Raw genomic sequence first — 20,703 nt, 5'->3', positions numbered from 1 at the left:
CATAACATGTATCCTATAATGTACAGGATATGTTTTGCACATATGCAACATGGAGCGACATAAAATAAGAAAATACATATGCAACATGCTAACACTAAATTGTGTACGTATTCAAAGTTTATTCAATACATATATACAACACTTCCTATTTAAATACATTAGAGGAAACAAGTAGTCCACATTGCGAGCGAAGCGAGCAAGAACATTTTTAGATCCAATTTTTGCAACTGAAAATAATTTTGATTTAATAGGTCGCAAATAATTTCACGGGTTGCCGTGGCATTCTCTTTTTTAGAATTTGTTTCATTTAGATCGCTCGGCGTCGATGGCCGACTCCCGCCGCCACCCAGCTACGGCTCTGGCTGAACTTGACGAGACAGAAAAGCAGGAATTGCGAACGAAGGCAGGAAGAAAATTTTACGAAATATTTATTCGCATGAAATTTGAAATCAAGGCAATTGCTCCTCTGTGCCCCTCTGCAGGTGCCCTTGGCCGTCAACATTTGGCCCCCTTTGCCCCCACTAGAATTTACTTTCGTCGAAAGTTGGGGGAGCAATGACCCCCTGCCGCCCCTGTGGTTGCGCCACTGGGCTGAGCTCGTCGAGTAGTTGACACACGATCTAACCGAAGATATCAAATTCCCTCCCGTCTTGGGCATCAATGTTCTGTAATTATTCTTTATTCTCAAGAGTGACAGAAAATGTGAAAAGTTAAGAAAAATACAAAATTTAATAGGTAAAACACATAAAAATGTGTAGGCCTAATGCGCTGTGTCTGTATGCAGGTAGGGCTTAAAATATTTTCGACATTAGTATACTGGAGTTGACCTGCCGGTACCAACTCAAACCCCAGCGTTATCTCCAGGTACTCATTGATGGGAGGCTGAATGGGCTCTAGAGTCACTTATGCAAGGACAGTAGAAATCACCTACCCTGAGAATCGAATCCAGGCCTCCCTTGTGGTAGTCAGGCGCCCTATCGACAAACCTAAGCAAAGAAATAAATATGTCGTCTCACCCAATATATTGTTGTTCTTCTTTAAAACCCGGATTTCTCCATATTTTTTTCTTGTCCAGAAAATATTTGAAAAATTGATCAGATTTGTCCGAGATTAGCCAAATTCGTATATTCTTGGCAGGCTTCCGTGGTGTAGTGGTTAGCGCAGGCCGTTATCACGCGAGGGTTCCCGGGTTCGAATCCAAGCCTGAGCGTGAGTGTTCTTTGTAAGTGTTCCTTCATCAATTTCATTATTCATCCCAGAGTACAAGAGGTGTCCTTTCGCAAGGCACCCAAATGCCTACCATACTTCCACTAGTACACCCTAGTCTGCATTTTGCAGACAAGCGAAGCTCTGGCGCGTCGACATGCAGCTAGGATAATCCTCTTTAGGACTTGTGTCGTCCTGTGATTGTCCCTTCGTCCATCTCATTATATCATTATTCATCCTTCGCGATTAGCCAAAAGTGGCAGAAATGCGAAGTAAAATAAATAAAATCAACCAATGAATCACCAGTTATCCTCATCGTCACGATCAAGGCAGCAGAAAACCAACGTAAAATACCCTAATTCAATCAATCAATCTTATCGCCATAAATTAGAAAATGGTGTGATCTTAGAATTTACTACTCAATTTTTGTACTTTTTTTAATTTTGCATTTTCTTCCTATTTGCTTTGTAGCGAAATGCAGAGGCGTTTATGACGAGAACCATTTTTAATGTCAACAATTTTATCATATATTTATTCGTCTTCATCGCCACGATTAACAAACTGGCAGAAAAACAACGTAAAATAAGAAACATGGAAAAACAAAGCTCCTTTTTTAAAGTTCTCGCAACGCAGGGTTTTTTATGCTGAAAATAGGAAGTTTTGGATACAATAACTGGCAACACCGGTCGTTCAGGAAACAAAGACTACCCCGAAGCGAGCATAATGGAGCAAGATTAACAGTGCTCTCGCGACTATCAATGTCACCGCGGAATTCCTTATTCCGAGTCGTATTTCTTACAATGTTTTCGGTTGATGCTCCTCGATGTGTGCAAACATTCCTTGCCTTGGAGAATGCACGGGGGTCGTTTATGTAAATACCCGTAAAGCGTCCAGGCATTGACTCGCTCTTCATGGTTCATTGTCCCGTCTCGTCCGCCCTGGAGTCAGATGGGTCATGTCACAGGCTCGCAAACCAGCCTTCCTACACTTGCAACGAAGTATGACACATCTTATTCGACCGTTATGCAAATCGGACCCCGTAAAAAGCTGTTGCAATCGTGCAGTACGTGTGTTGAGAAGGTTCTCAACCTGACGCTTAGATGTCACTGTAATCTGCATTGTGTTCGTAAGATCGCGCAATATTTTTTACGAGGAAACATAATTCGAGTTAAGACACACTTTATTTCTGTCATTTCCTTCATGACCTTTAGCACTGTCTGAGTTGAGTTTCAATAACCATGGGCGTCGCCAGAAACTTTTGTGGGGGGGGGGAGGGGTCAAGCAATTGATAAAACTTGATATTAAAAGTAAAGACAATTCTTATGATTACCCTTATAATAAATATTATAAAGTGATTAAACTATTTTTATTGAATTATTTTTATATCCTTGGGGGAACTTTTATATTTTATCCACCAGATGAGTGAATATCCAGCACATGTATTTTGTATTATTATATTATTATTATTATTTCTTACGTTTTCTTATCAAGCAGCGAACAAAAATCGAGTTTTCCTCGCCAAACTCACAGATTATCTTCACATAACCAAACGTTCGTTCTGATTGGTTGTTACCACAGCATTTAGCAGAAAAGCAAGTTGCAATTAGAACACGGCCTGTTCACCAAATCATTTCCAGACAGGTACCCAGCCCATGACCAACTGGAGTCTTCCAGTAGGAAATCCGGTTCCGTGTGAATCGACCTTAAAATTGAAATTGCTGAGAAAAAAATGTAGTTTGCAACACTTCTTTCTAGGAAACGTTTTTCTCAACCTGTCCATATTATTTTAAGTGAGGTGGTTGAACTAATAACAAGTTCCAGTGGGTGGAAAAACGCATCGACTGGACGTGCTGGCGGACGAAGCTATGTTTGGTAACAGAAGTGGAATCGGTAATTCCGCTCGTTGCTAATTTGTCAAGGTGCTAATGGATCCGAAAAGCTAAATAGGAAAAAATGATTGCTGAAATTTTGCGAGAGGTGGCGTCTATGAGTCTGTAGGGTGTGGTCTCTTTCTGGCTGCTGCCGGCGACCTTCGGGTCTTGAAAATTTTAGGCGTCATTACTTGCCGATATGAATCTAGGCTCCCTTCGTAAGCGATGCACTGTCCTGCCCTTTCGAACATCCGGGTATGAGTCCTCTCATATGTTCCGAGTTGGCATGTTTAAAACAAATTGTATTAAACGTTTTAAAACACATGCCTTTAATTCTCGTTGTTGCAAACATTTTAAACATTTAAAACACAGTGTTTTAGACATGTTTTAAACGGGGTTTCCGCCGTTATTACAGGGTTTTCGCTTACCTGTGCTACGGGGTTTCCACAGTTAAATTAGGGATTTCACTTCCTGCTCTACGGCGCTTCAGCCGTTAATACAGGGGTCACAAATAGAACAAACATGCAAAGTTTAGTCTTCATGGATATATCACCGAACACTTTATTGCAACATTCTGGTTATACATATAGAAATTAAATGTTGGATAAGAGATTTTGAATTTAACTCATTATTCACAAAATAGGAAGTTAAAATCTCTTACTGTATATACAGTGTACGAATTAACGGCAAAAGAAAATGAATCTTATCCCTGCCAGGGCTGTGTCTATCCCCCTCAAAGAGAATGTACAGTAATTGAAAACATACAGTAGGCTATAACATTTCCGAACTTAGTAATAAACCTAAACCAAAAGACATTCGTGTTCATAAATGGTCTAGCCATCAAAGATCTTGAGATTTGCGGAAAGAGTTAATGTAATTCGAATGGTGAAATTATAGAGATATTTTACAACAAAAATATTGTTTTCTGAGACTTAGGTACAGGACGTAAGTTATAGCAACTATTATTATCATTATGTTACAGTACCCATCAGAGGTCACATGAAGTACATTTAATCAACTGCATTGAGAAAAAGTACAAGGAGACAAAGAACTGTTCATCAACAAAGTGATGGGTTAGATGTTCATTGAAAGGAAGAAAGGCGAATCCAGTTTCTATCTAAATAGTAGACTCGAGTCGAGTCTGAACTTTTATAAAACGTCAGTAGTAGTAGTAGTAGTAGTAGTAGTAGTAGTAACTAATACTTATAATAACAAAATTTATAAAAATAAAAGCAATAATAATAACATTAGTAATAATAATAATGAAAGTTTCTATGACTCTGCCCCTCTGAGAAAAAATCGTGAGTGCGCCCCTGAGTCTTGTGGAAGAAAGAAGGTCACCATTCTCGAACTGAACAACTCACCGAGCCAAGACACGAGGGGCTCTTTCCACTTAATTTTTCATGGCATAGTGTTGATAATTTACATGTATTAAAGTTTGCACAAAAAACTAGTTAGGTAGGTTAGGTCGACATCAAGTTCGAACTTGGCAATACAAGTTTGGTCATGTTTTCGGTGTTACTAGTTCGATAGCTCTTTTCGTATATGACTTTTCTTTAAGTGCAAATTCTAAGTGTTTTAAATTATGTGTAAATTTTGCCATCAGATTTGATGACCTACGCTCTACGTTCTGAGGTACTTAGAACTGCAAGATGTTCCGCAACACTCCACCCTTACCGGGCCGCTTCTGGCAGGAAGAACCCAAACAAACAACTAAATAGGCTCGTTAGTCCTGGGTTCCCATCCCGTTCCTCACCAGAGCGCTCGGAACCAAAGAATCAATCACAGGCAAGAACTTACTGAATTAATGTTGCAGGGTGATTGCTGAAAACTCGCAGAAATGGGCTTTATACATTTATTTACAATTCAACAAACAAGGCTCGGATTCTTCCAATAATTCTCTAATTTACATTATTCACATTCCTCTAACTTGAGCCCCACGGCAGAACTGCCAACTGGAAGCTAAGCATCGGCAGAACTGCCTCGGGATGCTTTTTCTCGTGGGAGGCCACTGGAGACCGAAGATCGCTCTCCCTTCTGCTATCCAGTTCCTAAACACACTCTCTGTCCTCTGTCAGAGGCCATATTTATACTTCCTCCCGCGTCGCATGGGGGAGGGCTGAAAGTTCAAACCTTATTGGCGCTTTTAAACTACACAGAACCATGGAAGAAACCCAAGCATACAGAATCATACACAAACACAAAAAAAGAAACAAAAAACAAATACTGTTTGTAACAAAGATAATACTTTAGTTTACTGACTAACATACAAATTTGCATACTCCAAAAAAAACTACCTCCAGAAATTAAATAGACCAATGAGTGGGCATCATCCCCAAACCAATTGTGTTCAGTACCTATTTTGGTACCTTATCCCCCCCCCCCCCATCAAATTTTTAGTGCCTTGGCCTGCCTACGAAACTGATCTTTAGTTATAACTTTATGATACGGTCGAGTTATCGTTTCAGAAGCACAAACAGAACCAAATGAATCCAGGAAAGAAGGCAATGAGTTAGTTTCATGATTGCAATGCTCGTGTTACGTCCCAACAAGATGTTTTGCTATTGGTCAACCCAAGGCTAATTTTGGAACTATTATCAACACGGCGTTTTCCACTGTAGTTAAATGGCGGTCGTGACTTGATCTTTTTTTTCGTGCTCTTCAAGCAGTACAGGTTAAGGTCAAGCACGGGAGAGCAGAATCAAGAAGTCTGGATCTTTCTATTGCCTCTCAGCAATTCTGGGTTGTTGGGGAAAAGGCACATAAGTCACAAATTGCGATTTTCTCTTGCTTGCATTTAAGTCACACTGAATTAATTAAGGAAAATATTATAAGTATAATTTTGTACTGGGCATGTGTAAAGATTATAAACAGTGTTTATCCAATATTTATATCATGCCTGAAATGTTTGTTATTAAAAGAATCAACATAAAAATAATTGTCTATAGTGAATTTGCATTTTTTGACTTAGGTGCTTTTTCCCCAACAGGCTTGAATTAAAGCGGAGTTTACGTATGTCACTTGAAGAATATGTAGATGAAAAGAGTTTCTTTTTTGAACACAGTACATGAGTGTTATTATACAGGAAATGGGTTCGCTTGTTTGCTTGAGTTTTTGTTTTACGTTCACTTTATGCACAGATATGCTAATCGGGGCTGGACCTACAGTTTATAGTGGGATCCGTACCATTATGTGCCTCCACCGGGTAACGAACCCGAAACACCTTGATTACAAGGCGGCGACGTTACCACAAAGCTATTGGACGAGACGGGTATGGAATCTTACAAGACACTTTATACACATTGATGAAACGTATTTTGAAGCAGCATTTCTGAAAAGTTCGTTGCATATTTTGATCCATACATCACAGTTTTCACAATCGTATGTTTGCTGTATATTCTTCACAGCAGTGATTGAAGTGAGGGGTGCGGGGAGATGATATACACAAGTTAGAAGAATTTTCGCAAAGCATCCACATCTGTGATCATGTTAAACCATTAGGAACATACCCCCAGCTAACCACAAGGCTGGATCAAACATCCGCCCAGCTAACTTTTCCCACTCCAAGCTCTCTTCCACAGATATTTTGATTTTAAGTATTTCTACAGACGCTAAGATCTACTTCCAGCGTCTATTCGAAGGACCATTTTGTATTTATGTAATCTTTTTGTTAACCTGATCTAAACGTTAAACAAAGTGCATTCCTTGCCTGACATATCCATTCGAATTCCCGAGCAGAAATATGGTGTCGCGTACACATATGTCTTTGGCCATATTTCATGAATTCACAGCTATAAAATGTACAACTGAGCGGAACAAGTGCGTTCATAAGTTCAACCTAAGAATAAAGATTCCTTTGGGAAAGCAAATCAAGCACTGTCTGTCGGCACAGACGCATAAAGAATTAAACATGTTAATCGCAGCACACGAGAGACTAATACATTGTGCAAAACGTCCAGGTGTAGCGGAACAATGAGGCATTGAGTTTATTATGATCTTCAAACGCAAAAAAATATATTCCTGAACCATTCGTGATAGAACACATACAAGTTATATTTGCATACATTCTTAAATTTCTCAATGTAGGTGTACATGTCTGTTTAACCTTTTGTTGGTGACAGTGTCTGTGTCGTTTACGTTGTCTTTTGTTTTTTATTGCCTCCTCTTTATCGAAACTTACCCGTGGAGTTGTATGGTTGACCGTGAAAAGCGTCTCGCCTTTTTGCCATCTCTCAACGGCAAGCCCCTTGCTTGATATTTTGATTGTGCTGTGTTGACTGTGACACAAGCAAATATCAAATCACAGATTATACGAGAAGACGAAATCTGGAGAATGTAAAAAGGGAAGAGCTACGGAAGAGAAACAATAGATGCCAGCACGAGGTAGGAAAGGTGAAAATGCAAGATAAATAATACAAAAAAATTAAAACAATGTATAAAATTAAATGATAAGTGAAAAGAAAAATAGAAGCGTGATAGGGCTTACCAGATCTCTATAAGGGAGATGTAGGACATGTTCCAAAATGTAGGACACACAGCATTCGCAATAAATAAGACATATTTCTACAGAACACGTTAAAAAGTAATTTAAAAATGACACTTTTTCAGTTTAAAAAATGAATTCTTAACGAAGTCTTAAATGTACTGTAATACACTAAACAATGCACTTCTAATACATGTTTTAACTGGTACTTCTCAGAATAGAAAATTCTCTCAAAATTGCAGGTTTAGTCAAAATATATTGATGAGAGATTGGACAGTCAATCTTCGAAATTATAAGGACCAGCACCAAACTTTTATACATAATTTATGAAAAAAAATTCTCTTGCGAGTCCATTGTACTGATGGTAGTGAAAAGTAGTTTCTCAACATTTGCATTATGACCTGTAATGGCTAACCAATATTCAGCAATTACCGTAGTTTGAAATGGTTACAGAAATTAAATGTTGGGTATTTTTAGTATAATTACAGGATTTCTACCAAAATATCAAATCCAAAATTCTTGGGTTTTGCAGGAATTTTCTTGCCCTTTTTTTCGTTTTTGTTAACCTTTATTTATTCGATCCGTACTTAGGTAAAGTTGGAAATTAGCAAATAAGAAAATACATATCTATGATATTTAATGAAAAACCTCTACCAAATGGGCAGTTAATATTAAAAGTGAAGCTGTTTTTTACAAGAGAATTAGGCTTGCTTCATCTATTAATGCATCCTGGACTGCATTTGGCAGACCAGCGTGGCTCTGGCCTCTGGATTCACAGCCAGTATAATCTTATATCGGGCTGCGTATTTACAAACCCTATAGTACTGTAGAACCTCCAGCGATATTTGGCTACTGATTGGCTGCCATTCCGGAAGTTGATGCAGCGTTCCTTCAAGTTAGCGCTAGATGGCAGGGTTCAAATTAACAGTGTAGTTTTGAGATATCCATCCCAACAAGATAAGAAACCCATTTACAATAAGCTTCATTTTTTAGCAAAATTATTGAAATTAATGTTTTAGAAGACAGATATCAGAACTTTTCTTGAAGTGAATGATTTTTCTATTTAAAGTCACATCAGTGCAAACATTGTAACTACCAATGACTATTGAGAATATTATGTATATCCAACGTATAGCATTTTAAACATTATATTTTATTATATGAACGTATATTTCTTAACATAATTTCGACAATCTGTTTACAAACTTTATTACTATATAATCACAAGTCTAATTTTTCCATACTTTTGCTGTAAATGAAGAAACAAGGAACAATGGACACGGAACTTAAACACTTCCGGTTCACACAGCCAATAAGAAAGTGTTATATACCTCTGGTTCTGCAGCACTATAGGGTTTGTAAATACGCTATCGGGCTTGAGTTGTTGTCCCTATGTGTATGTGATTGTTTCTTCATGCATCTTATCTTACCACCCTTCATTCTCATCTTCGCGATTAGCCAAACGGGCAGAAAAGTAAAGTAAAATAAACTAAATCAACCAATCAGTAATTGTGTTAGCAAAAATTCTTCACCACATATATAATTTCCTGATTTTATTGACTTCTTGACCTACTTGTTGATTTCTTTACTTCTTCTTGACACCCTGTTCTCTATACCCCCTGCTTTACGATCAAAAATATTGAATAAGAATGGGGAAAACCTTGTTCCATCACTATAAACCCCAAGGCAAGATATTCCGCTCAGGCACTGAACAGGGACATCAGAATGTGGACTAAAACTTTGTCCATTACTTACTTCCGTTTTCCTGTTTGTTCTCTAGCAGGACAAACCTTCATTTTCATTTTGGGCAATGGACTTGTAACTTGCACGATTATCCTTTGTTCGACGAAACACGTACGTATTTTCCTAATTAATATTATGTGACGTTCAAAATATAGGACATTTATGATATTTTTCAAAATCCATTTAGGAGTTTTATTGTGAAATAAGTACATGACATATCAGCATGAATGAAATAAAAAAAGAAAGACAATCTCAAAAACTTTGTTTGTCATACCTTACAAGTGCTCAATGTGTGAAACTTTGGTTACACGGGAGACATCCAGGCGATAGTCCAATTCTGCCCACACCCGCACCAGCATGTCACGATCTATCGTTGCTATGGCTGCTGTAATGCGAACTTGGAGGTCGTTCAAATCAGCTGGAAGCGGTGGAATGAACACCCTGTCCTTCACATATCCCCAGAGAAAAAAATCACAAGGTGTGAAGTCTGGGGATCTTGGCGGCCACGGAAACAATGCGACGTCATCGTCAGTAATGCGTCCAATCCATCTTCGCGGTAAGTTCTTGTTCAGGTACGCACGCACGAGTTTCATACCACTTCTTGATGGTCCTGCGATCTGGTGGATCCTTCTGAAAACGAGTGCGAAATCGCCGCTGAACAGTCACAGTAACCTCTGTTTTCGCAAATTGTATCACGCAAAATGTTCTCTCGTTACCTGAGAACGCCATATTGTACACTGCTGCCGCCTAGCGGCCAACCGCGTCACCACAACATGCGCTGTTCACGTGACACAAACTTGGAGAGTTTCTGATTCCATATGTACATGATTCGAACTCGCACGTCTCATACATAACGCACACGATGTTCCCCAAATGTGACACTGACATATGAATAACGCGTATAATAAGAACTAGCTTACAGTTATGTGTTAAGTATATTTTAAGAAGTAGTACACCACTAAGGAAAAGAACGTACAGAGCAAAGCAAAGGTCACCGTCCTTCGCGGTCGCGGTTGATGCGCGATCAACAGGGCACAAAACTTCCTACCATCATTAGGGATGGTAACAAAGAAAATGGGGGCTTTTGCTTTGCTTTATCCGAGTTTTTACATAGTTATGTATTTTTTTAATACATGCTTTAACACATGACTATAGGCTGGATATTATTAAATGATACATCACACATCTATTTCTCTTTTCATCTACTTTTACACATTCATTTAAATTATTTTGCATCTTTCTATCTCAATAGGAATATACTTCTCTATAGGGATTCAGAAAGACTTCCACATGCAGTAAAAGCTCACTGGAGAAATAAAAACTTTTTCAGACGACGTGAACTATCGTTTTCTGGAAATCTCCTGTCACGAAATGTATTCGTTCTACTCGTACGATGATACTTGGATTCCTCCCACGCGACAAAGAAATTCGATATGGTACTAAAGAACTCAAATTTATCTGATTGAACATCCCAGAACACTGAATCTAGCAGTCGTAGATATTGTTCAGACCAGACCAGCTTGTCCGTCTTCTGAAAGTGTACAAATGCGTTTTATAACTGCTTATCCGGGAATTCTACAACACTTTAAGTGTCAGTTGGGGATATTTCTGGTTGTTCAAAAGGGTGTTTCATAAAGTGCGCAGGTTTTAAATAGATTGTCAGTTTCTTGTTTGAAGGTTGGCAACACTGTTCATATCATTTTCGTTATCTCTTATCATTCCGATTATTAATTGAGCAATTGTTGAGCAACGCGTCGTTATTTTGAAAACAGATTACAGAAACGGGGAGTCTTACGCACAGACAGTTCGTAAACTGTCGACTATGCGGTAGCTACTTGTCATGCATTGCACAATAGTAACAACACCGGAATGAGTACACCATGTGGGGTTAATCCTAACCTCTCCATTGTTGATTGTCAATGTCTTTCACCCTGACAACAATAGAAAAGTACGGGAAATCGCAAAATCACGGTTTCCAGTTTATCCAGAGCAGGCCTCTCCCCATTTCTGTTATATGTCTTCAACATAACGACGCGTTGCTTGGTAGTGAACCGCTCCATGGCAACTCAACTGAACATCTGGGAAAAAAACAATTGCTCAATTAATAATCGGAATGATAAGAGATACCGAAAATGATAAGAACAGTGTTCCCAACCTTCAAACAAAAAAATGACAAGCGATTTAGAACCTGAGCACTTTATGAAACACCCTTTACTTGTGTTCCTCCCACGCGACAAAGAAATTCAATGACACTAAAGAACAGAATCTAGCAGTCGTCGATATTGTTCAGACCAGGCCCGTACCCAGGATTTTTTTGAGGGAGGGGCCAGATCCGTGCTTATCAAATATACAGTGGCGGCTATTTGGGGCGATCTGGGAGCAAATGCCTCCGAATTTTTTGCCAATTCCCCCCCCCCCACCCACCCACCCCCCGTACTATGGCCTCTTAATGATTGTCCACCAAGAAAAAATAACTCTCCTTCCCTTCCCCAGTTTTGAAACCAAATCGCCGATACTGGTCAGAATTATTCGGATAGTTCTGAGTTTCGCAAATTAAAAATATTTTTAAATTTCCTTTATTTTCTTATACCAAACCAGTGAACAGACACGATAATTCTACGTATGTTCAGAAAATATTTATAAATTAAATTATACGCCTTAGCAATTATCATTACAATAAAGAATTATTAATGTGGAAGGATCAAAGCGAGGTATGGTTAACCAAAGAGAGAGAGAGAGAGAGAGAGAGAGAGAGAGAGAGAGAGAGAGAGAGAGAGAGAGAGAGAGAGAGAGAGAGAGAGTCACCTGGTAGCCATTAGCGGCGATTGGGTGCCAAAACTGGGAGCAAAGGAAAATTTTCTTTCTCTCAGTAGACAAATTTGAGTTTTTGTTTTAGGCCCATATTCTGCACAGATAGACTAATTGGAACTGGACCTACAGTTTAAAGTGGGATCCGAACCACTATGTGCCTCCACCTGGTCTTGGTAGACAAGGCTTAGCATTCATATGCCATAGTGCAAGAGCAAAAGTGGAAATAGTAGGGGAGGGCAGGCGACTGCCCCCATGCCCCTCCAATCGCCGCCACTGCTGGTAGCCTTGCATCAATGGTTATAAAACTAAAAGTACCCAGTTTTCCAGACTGCAGGCTTCTGGAGACTGCCTCTCTACACAACAAACATATTCATTTATACAAGGTCAAAATTCATATTTTTACAAGTTTGAAAAATCGTCGATGTTATTTTCGTAGCTTCTTATACGTTCACATTTAAAAGTTTCATGGCTAGAGGGGGGCCATGGCCCCCATGGCCCCTCCCCTAGGTACGGGCCTGGTTTGGACCAGACCAGCTTGTATGTGTTTTGAAAGTGTACAAATGCGTTTTGTAACTCCTGATTCGGAAAGTCTACAACACTTTTAGTCTCATTTGAGGACATTTCTGGATGTTCAAAAGTGCGCTCCAAAGGAGTTGGTGTTGCAAAATAGTTCAAGTGCGAGTTGGGTCTGGACTTAAAGTTTAAAGTGGAATCCGAACCTATGTACCTCCATCGGTTTTCGAACCCGGCACCGTTTCATTACAAGGCAACGACGTTGGAGTTGTGCCATCTCTGAGGCTAACAATTATTTAGGTCAGCCATATTTCTCGTGACATTTGAGTCTTCTGCTGACCATAAACCATGCGTGGAGTTAAATTGTAATGGCAATATTCTCTGAGCAATTTAATTTTATATTCTGAGCCAAGTTAATGTTGGCCGCAAACAAGGGCTTGTGTACAAGACGAGTTCTAGTGTTGTTTTTGACGTTATTATGCATTATTCTAGCCCTTGATCGCCATTTAATGACATCAAAAGGCAACGAGAAATATCAAAGTAGCAAAAATCCGCTCCTTGGTAAACATTGCTTACGGCTTCCTGGCAATTACAGAACCAAGACGTAGCTAGCTAATTTCAAAATCAATGGATATGTCGGCATGTGTTCGTGTCAGCTTCTCGTTGGCTCATCTTGAATTCTAGCTATCCAGAACTTGTTGCAGAGAAGCTAACCACGTTGCTTATTCTGATTGGCTGGATTTCATCCTATAGTTATCCAGTAAGGTTTCGTTGAACAGCAAGCTAACGTGAGTAGTTGCTTAGCGGAGATATGAGATTGATTTACTCCAGAACTCCCATTCGCAGAGACCTCTCGAACATTTGCAAGTAATCTGGATTATTCTAAAGATTTCACAGAACGGTACGTTGTTCAAACCATTGCCAGAAGAGGAAGTGTGTGTACTACAGTGTGATATCTGCTCAGTACTTCAGCTTCAACCTCAGGTATGTAAATTTTAGCCTTGACATAATTATTTTATTATTTATCAGCCATCGACCTTTGCTTTTATGGAAGCCCACCATTAAACGTATTTACTCGTTCTCATTTCATCAAACTTTGGTTGCTGTTAATGGATTTGCACTAATACGTGAAGAAAATTACGGGACGTATAATTGAAGCATTCTCCTCCTTAAAGAACGTACTGTGGAGGCTGGTGAGCAAAATTTCTGCAACTGTGATCCATAAAGTGTTGCAGGAGGGAAAGTGTCGTTTTCAACTGTGTGTGTGCGAAACAACGGCGAACACTTTGAACAGACTCTATAAGTCTACTTGTTTTTCTCCTATGGGTTCAGACTTACGAGAAAAACTGTATATTGGTTTCTATCCATGGCGAAGTGCCGTTTTCCGTACTCCCCTCTTGTTACAAAATTCATGCAGAATATTATAACGTATCCAAGCAATGAAAGCGCAAGATATTTCGACGGGCTTTCAACAGTTGCATTCTGTCCAGTGAATCTCTGCAGCGAGTGAACGAAAACAAGCGACTCGAGAGGGTTCGACCAGTGGACTTGTGAGCTGGGAGGCTAGTGTACCTACCAGCCGTTTGCAGCAGCACGCGCTGCTTTGCTCCGCCAACTCACTTTCCTCCCTGCTCTTCCATTATGCGCGACCACAGAGCAGAGTATATCTCCCCTCCATATCTACAACAGACAGAAAATTAAAATCTGCATCCAAAAATCTTCTCAACCCTGTCTTTCCCCATAGTTTTTATTATTGATATGTACATATACAAAATAAATTATGTAGGAAGATACATATTAATTTCTAAAATGGTGGAAGACAAAACTAAAGATATTATACTTTCCTTCTTCACCATGATGTAGAGTAGGATTCTGTGTTGGAAGCATGGTTGTTGAAGGTCCAGGAATTTTAAATAAATTAAATTCCGATCCAGGAGAGATAATGAGCAAAAGTAAATGGGTTGTGAACTGTAGAGAATCTTTGACTAGAATTTGAATTTAAAATTTTGGGAGCGTCAGCACTTAGGCTATTTTGCTCCCGTCACAGTATACGGGGGCCAGCCCCTTACCTCTACAAATAACAACTCTAACGTTGCATAACTAAAAAAATTTAAAATATTCTGACTTCTGTTAAAAGCTGAGGCTGTAAAGAGGCACTCAGCACACATAAGGACAAAAGAACAGGACAATACAAACAAAATTATACTGGCCATGGGGCCAGTCGCCAGAGCCTCGTTAGTCTTAAGTCCAGGGTGCACTAACGTGGAAGTGAGGTTGACATTTGGGTGTACTACGTGGAAGATCACCCCTTACACCCCTGTAGAGAATCTTTCTAACTGTAAAGTATTTCAAATCGGTCCAGGAACCTTTTTCTGGATGAAGTTAAATACCGTCCAGGAACCTTTTCTTCAATGAGACCAAACGCAAGTTGAACCGAATTTAAATTCTGCGAGAAAAAAAGGTTCGGATGCTGTTGCGGAATCCAATGGAACACATTAGAATTTATGGGTTGCTGGACCTTTAACAACATTGGTTGGAAGGCTACATGACCTCAAATATTTGCTGCATGAACTAATTTTTATTTTTTCTTCCAAATACATTTTTTATATCGGGTGGTCCAAAGGTCTCGGAACGGTCACATATCGTGAGAAATACACATGGAATCGGAAAACGAAAAAAAAAAGTGTGTAATAAGTGAAAGAAAGCTATTCACACCTGATTCCCCACTCCCGCCCCCTAGAGGTGGGTAGGGTGGCAAATGTGAATTTTTAAATGGAAACCCCCATTTTGTATTGTTGAATCGGAAAGAGGACTTCATTCCGAGTCCAACGAGCTATCAACCATTCTCCTATGAGTATATGGAAGGGGGGTATACCCCCTTTTCATTCTATTGAAAGGTCTTGCAGATTCCGAATCTGCCAATCGCTTTCACTCTAGCTCAATTAGGGGCAAAGCGTCACTTTTATTTTTTTTAATTTTATTTATTTATTATTATTATTTTTATTTTTTAATGCGAAAATTTAAAATATATCTCCGTTCCGAATTGAGCTAGGAAGATGGTTGACAGCTCGTTGGACTCGGAATGAAGTCCCCTTTCCGATTCTACAATACAAAATGGGGGTTTCTATTTAAAATTTCACAGTTGGTGGGGAATCAAGTGTGATATCATTGAATAGCTTTTTTTCACTTATTGAACATGTATTTTTTCGTTTTCCGATTGGATGTGTATTTCTCACGATATGTGATCGTTTTGGACTTTTGGACCACCCGGTATAAAAAAATGGGTTACCTACAAACATCGCTACGTAAAAATATTATTTTTCGAACTGTTAAAATGAAGTGAACGATTCATGTTCGAATTCTAACAGGGGAATGGGTTCCGTCTAGTCCAGTCATTCATAGTTTTTCTGCTGATAATAATACTGATTATTCTATGGAACTTATTTCAGTCTGAACTTGTTTCTGGATTTAATGTTGAGTATAGTGCTGGTGCATTTGCCTTAATTTTTATATCTGAATATGCTTTCAGCGTTCAATTTCATATATTTTCCTTGAAAATTTTTAATTTTCCCGAGATCAAAGTCGTCCAGGAACCACGTTTAAAAACGTTTAGCGCTCTCAAATGTGAAGCAACCCCGATTCTATTGCAGACGAAGATAGAAAATTGTTGGTGTCCTGGGAGCCTTGAGTGCTAGGTCGCTGGTGGTGGGAAGCGTTCCACGGACCACAATGCAAAGCCACTTGCAAAGACTTGGAACTCAAGATAATGTTGCTTTAGTGGTCATCGATAACAATCGTAACCGACGATGCACTTTCCCTTTGGTGCAATAATAAATACCCTTTTAGCCGTAGAGATCACATCCATCGCTCCCTATGCTACATGGATACCAAACCCACTCCTTTGCCTTCTAACTGATTCCCAGAAATCACAAATGACCCAGGAGGAAGCTTCCAGCTCTATCAGTACAAAATTTTGGGTGAGCATCTGTTATTGTTATTGTATTATATTCATTATCTGCAACCTGGGTATGATTTCCGTCTCCTGCAACCTCCAGACTTTTTCCATTAATCATTAATAAAGGGTGATTCAAATAGGACTTTACAACTTTGAAAGCATATAGAAATTTATTCAGATATCTTATAGAGTTGGTTGAGGTGCCATTGCAAAGCAAGACACATCAAATGTGTCATACAACATTCATGTTGGATCGATGTGGCTACCATTTGCAATGTGGCATACATCCCACCAGAAGTCGATTTCATTCCAGACTTTCACCAGTAAGTCAGGCAACACTTCTGCAGCGGCGGCGTTAATTCGAAGTCTCGGCTCAGCAAGACCTGCAGGTAAACGTGGTATAAAAACCCGATCTTTAATGAAACCCCACAAGAAAAAATCTAGCGGGGTGAAATCTGGGGAGCGAGGGGGCCATGCAATTGGACCTGCACGACCAATCCACCGACCTGGGAATCGGGTATCAAGAAAATCTCAGACTGATACGTGATAGTGAGGTGGTGCCCCATCTTGCTGATAGTCAAGGCGTCCATCTTAGTCATCCTCGTCGAACTGAGGAATTCGAAAATTTGATAGCATATCCAGATACACGATACCATTTATAGTTGTATCCTGGAAGAAGAATGGACCGTACACTTCTTTTTGCTAAGGACACAAAAAACATTGACCTTAGGGTTATCATGAATATGCACGTCGGGTTGACTTCGTAGGACTCCGGTCAAAGCGTTCTCCGAGTTGTTCCACATCATCTCCAGGTACTTGTGGACGTCCTGGTGATTTTTCATGTCGTACAGAACAACCAGTCTCAACGAAGGTTTGGTGCCAAGAGTAAATTGTAGGCATAATGGAGGCTCCTTACGGTGCTCCGTACGAAACTTACGTTGCACTGCAGTTGCTGATTGCGTCTCGTGGAACCAAAACACACATCGAGCACGTTCCGCACCAGTAAAAGTAGCCATTTTCAGGATCACTTCTCACAGCGCTACTGGTGGGTGAGTTCGGTACTAATGGACTACGTGAGTCAAAACTTGATGTATCTTGCATTGCAATGGCACCTCAACGGACTCTGTAAGTTATCCGAAGAAATTTCTATATGCTTTCAAAGTTGGAGCATTCTCCTCCTTAAAGAACATACTGTGGAGGCTGGTGAGCAAAATTTCTGCAACTGTGATCCATAAAGTGTTGCAGGAGGGAAAGTGTCGTTTTCAACTGTGTGTGCGAAACAACGGTGAACACTTTGAACAAACTCTATAAGTCTACTTGTTTTTCTCCTATGGGTCCAGACTTACGAGAAAAACTGTATATTGGTTTCTATCCATGGCGAAGTGCCGTTTTCCGTACTTCCCTCTTGTTAAAAAATTCATACAGACTATTAATCTCTTCGAAATATATCTTGATACCAGTACAATGTTGTGAAATTTAAAATTACTTTGATCTTTATATATATTTTGATTTGAATTTTTCAGGTGATTGATTGCAAATGAAGATGAAGAAAATGCTGGTCGCGTTGACGTTCCTGTGGTTCATGACCAATTCGTTCTGTGTCACAATATCACCAGTATCGACGACAGAAGCTCGCGAAAATACTGTTCACCTTGTAGAAGAGATTTTAAAGAAATATTTCCACGCTGCTCGAACAGTAGTTGTTTATTATGACGAAGAATCAACAGAGTTTGTAGATCTCATTAGTAAGGAATATTCAGGACCATTAACTATAATAAAACCTATGAAGTTAAGAAACTGGTGGGAAGGTTGGGATTTGAAATGGTTTTCTAGGAAGATAGAAATCTCCTACCTGTTTCTTCTCAAAGATATATCCACTATAATGCATCCCTTCAAATATCACTTGCATTTTAAGTTATGGAGACGGAATGCAAAACACTTCATCCTTCTTACTGGAAACAATACACTAGAATCTATAATTGGCTTACTCTTGGTAGCACAGAGGATTCTAATGTTGAATATTGTAATTGCTTCTCCATCATCAGAAAACCAGTCTCCATCAGAGAAGGAAAGTGCTGGAGATGTCTCTCTTGTCCTGTACTCTTACTTCCCTTTCACAGAGTCCCGCTGCAGAACGGCTGAGGGAGCAGAAGTTCTGGATGTCTGGAGCAATGGGAGATTTCTTAAAGGGAGGGATTTGTACCCAGACAAGGTGAAGAATATGCACAAGTGTCCAATTAAGATGATAGCGAATTATTACGAGTTGTACTTTACGCCAGACAAAACTTTAAAAACCAGTGACACGTATTCAGGTTCATATGGTGGCTTCATTACAACAGCGATGGAGAAAATGAACTTCACCTTCCAAACAAACAACATACATAACGAAACTACATCGATTGGATATATATTGCCAAATGGAACTGTCACAGGAGACATTGCAGAATTGAAGAATGAAGTCATCGATGGGATCATAAAGTTCCAAGGTGTGTCTTTTTATGGCAACGTATTTTGTGAAGAGCTGCAGATTCAGCAGTTTGCAGAATTGACATGGGTGGTTCCAAACCCTCGATTCTATCCTCAGTGGATGAGTCTGTACTTTCCATTTCAGCCACCTCTGTGGACCCTCACGCTTCTGTCTTCACTGAGTATCTTCATCTGGATGACAGCGGCCGTTTCTTTGTTCCGTCGGTGGGGAAGGATCACATATCGGTTCCCTTCGCTTTCAGGTCTCTCTGCATTCATATTTGGGTCTGTCCCCAATCCTCCCCCTCCTGTACTTACACTCAGATCTATCTTTGTACTGTGGATATTTTCAACTGTGATACTCTCTACTCTTTACCTGTCTGCATTGTTTGGTTTCATTACAAGTCCCAAACTTACGCCTTATATAAACACCATAGAAGATGTTATGAATATGGGGTTATCTGTTGGAGGTGATCAGATAGGTCTACACAATGTTTTACTGCTGAGTCAATTTGAGTCAATATACAGGGAGATCCACGCAAACTGGGTTCTAGAGGAAGACATTTTGAAAAACTACAAGAGAGTTGTGAATGAAGAGGACTTCGCATTTCTTACTTCTAACCTGTTTCCTGATGTATTGGCATATCGTTATATGCTATTCGATTCCTACAGGCAACCATTATTCCACATAACATCAAACAGATTGGTAAGTACCTCCCTAGTGTTTCTGTTGCAGAGAAGCTCTCCCTTTCGGGACAACCTTCAGCACATAATCACCTCCTGCGTTGAAGCGGGTCTACCTCCAAAGTGGAAGAAGGACGCTGTTGAAAGGATGATCCTTCAAGCTCTGAAACTAAAGAAGTTCCAGGAGAAGCCAAAAGTCATTGTGATTACTCTGGAGAATCTAATGGGAGCCTTCGCCCTACTTATATTTGGTCTTACTATCAGCACAGCAGTGTTTGTAGTGGAATGCACACACAGGCGTTTCACTAAATGGGTGAATTTGTGTTGGTTGTATTTAAGGTCAAGGAAATGTAAAGGACGTTAACACTGAAAAGATTAATGTGTTTCCATGTATATATTTCAGTGCACTGCTTTGACATAGTTTGGTTGGTTGATTTGATATTTTAAGTCCACTTTATGCACAGTGAGGCTAATCGGGACTGGACCTACAGTTTAAAGTGGGATCCAAACCACTATGTGCCTCCACCGGGTATTGAACACGAGACCCCTTCATGACATAGTTTGGTAAGTTTGTAGTTCCAACTGAAGGGGAAAACAATGCCATCTGCGTTGAAGTGCTTGAAATACTTTAAGAGGATGCCTACTTACAGAGGCGAATCGGGACTGGACCTGCGGTTTCAAGCGGATTTCCAATCTCTATATGCCTCCACCAGGGATAAAATCCGGGACATCTGGACAAGGCGTTGACATATCATTACCTCATCTGGGTAGCCCTGATGTTGTTTTAGAGATAATTCTCTAGGTTATAAGTGCAACAAAAAATTTTCCTCGAGATCTGAATATTCATATCTTATTTGAAGAAGAAGCACACGGTGAATGTGCCTTTACTTTTGAGACTTAGAATTCGACAGTTGCCATGCCCCAACACTCTGTTCACCTGGACGGTCTAAGTGTATAAACCGTATGTTCCT

General features: G+C 39.7%; 1 protein-coding gene across 1 annotated transcript; it reads left to right on the top strand.

The window, feature by feature from the left end:
* The first annotated feature begins 18,593 nt into the window (after positions 1-18,593).
* Positions 18,594-20,096, top strand: LOC146003798 (uncharacterized). The gene has a single exon (XM_083142217.1). The coding sequence runs from the start codon at positions 18,594-18,596 to the stop codon at positions 20,094-20,096; it is 1,503 nt and encodes a 500-aa protein (XP_082998343.1).
* The last annotated feature ends 607 nt before the right edge of the window (positions 20,097-20,703 follow it).

The sequence above is a fragment of the Lepisma saccharinum genome, chromosome 20 (assembly GCF_977018435.1).
Source record: "Lepisma saccharinum chromosome 20, izLepSacc3.1, whole genome shotgun sequence".
Taxonomy (NCBI): domain Eukaryota; kingdom Metazoa; phylum Arthropoda; class Insecta; order Zygentoma; family Lepismatidae; genus Lepisma; species Lepisma saccharinum.
Note: the sequence above shows the minus strand (reverse complement) of the source record. Positions and strands in the feature narration are given on the sequence as shown.

Bases quoted from the DNA above. Each gene is read 5' to 3' on its own strand.
- LOC146003798 (XM_083142217.1), top strand. From the start codon at position 18,594: ATGTTGAATATTGTAATTGCTTCTCCATCATCAGAAAACCAGTCTCCA.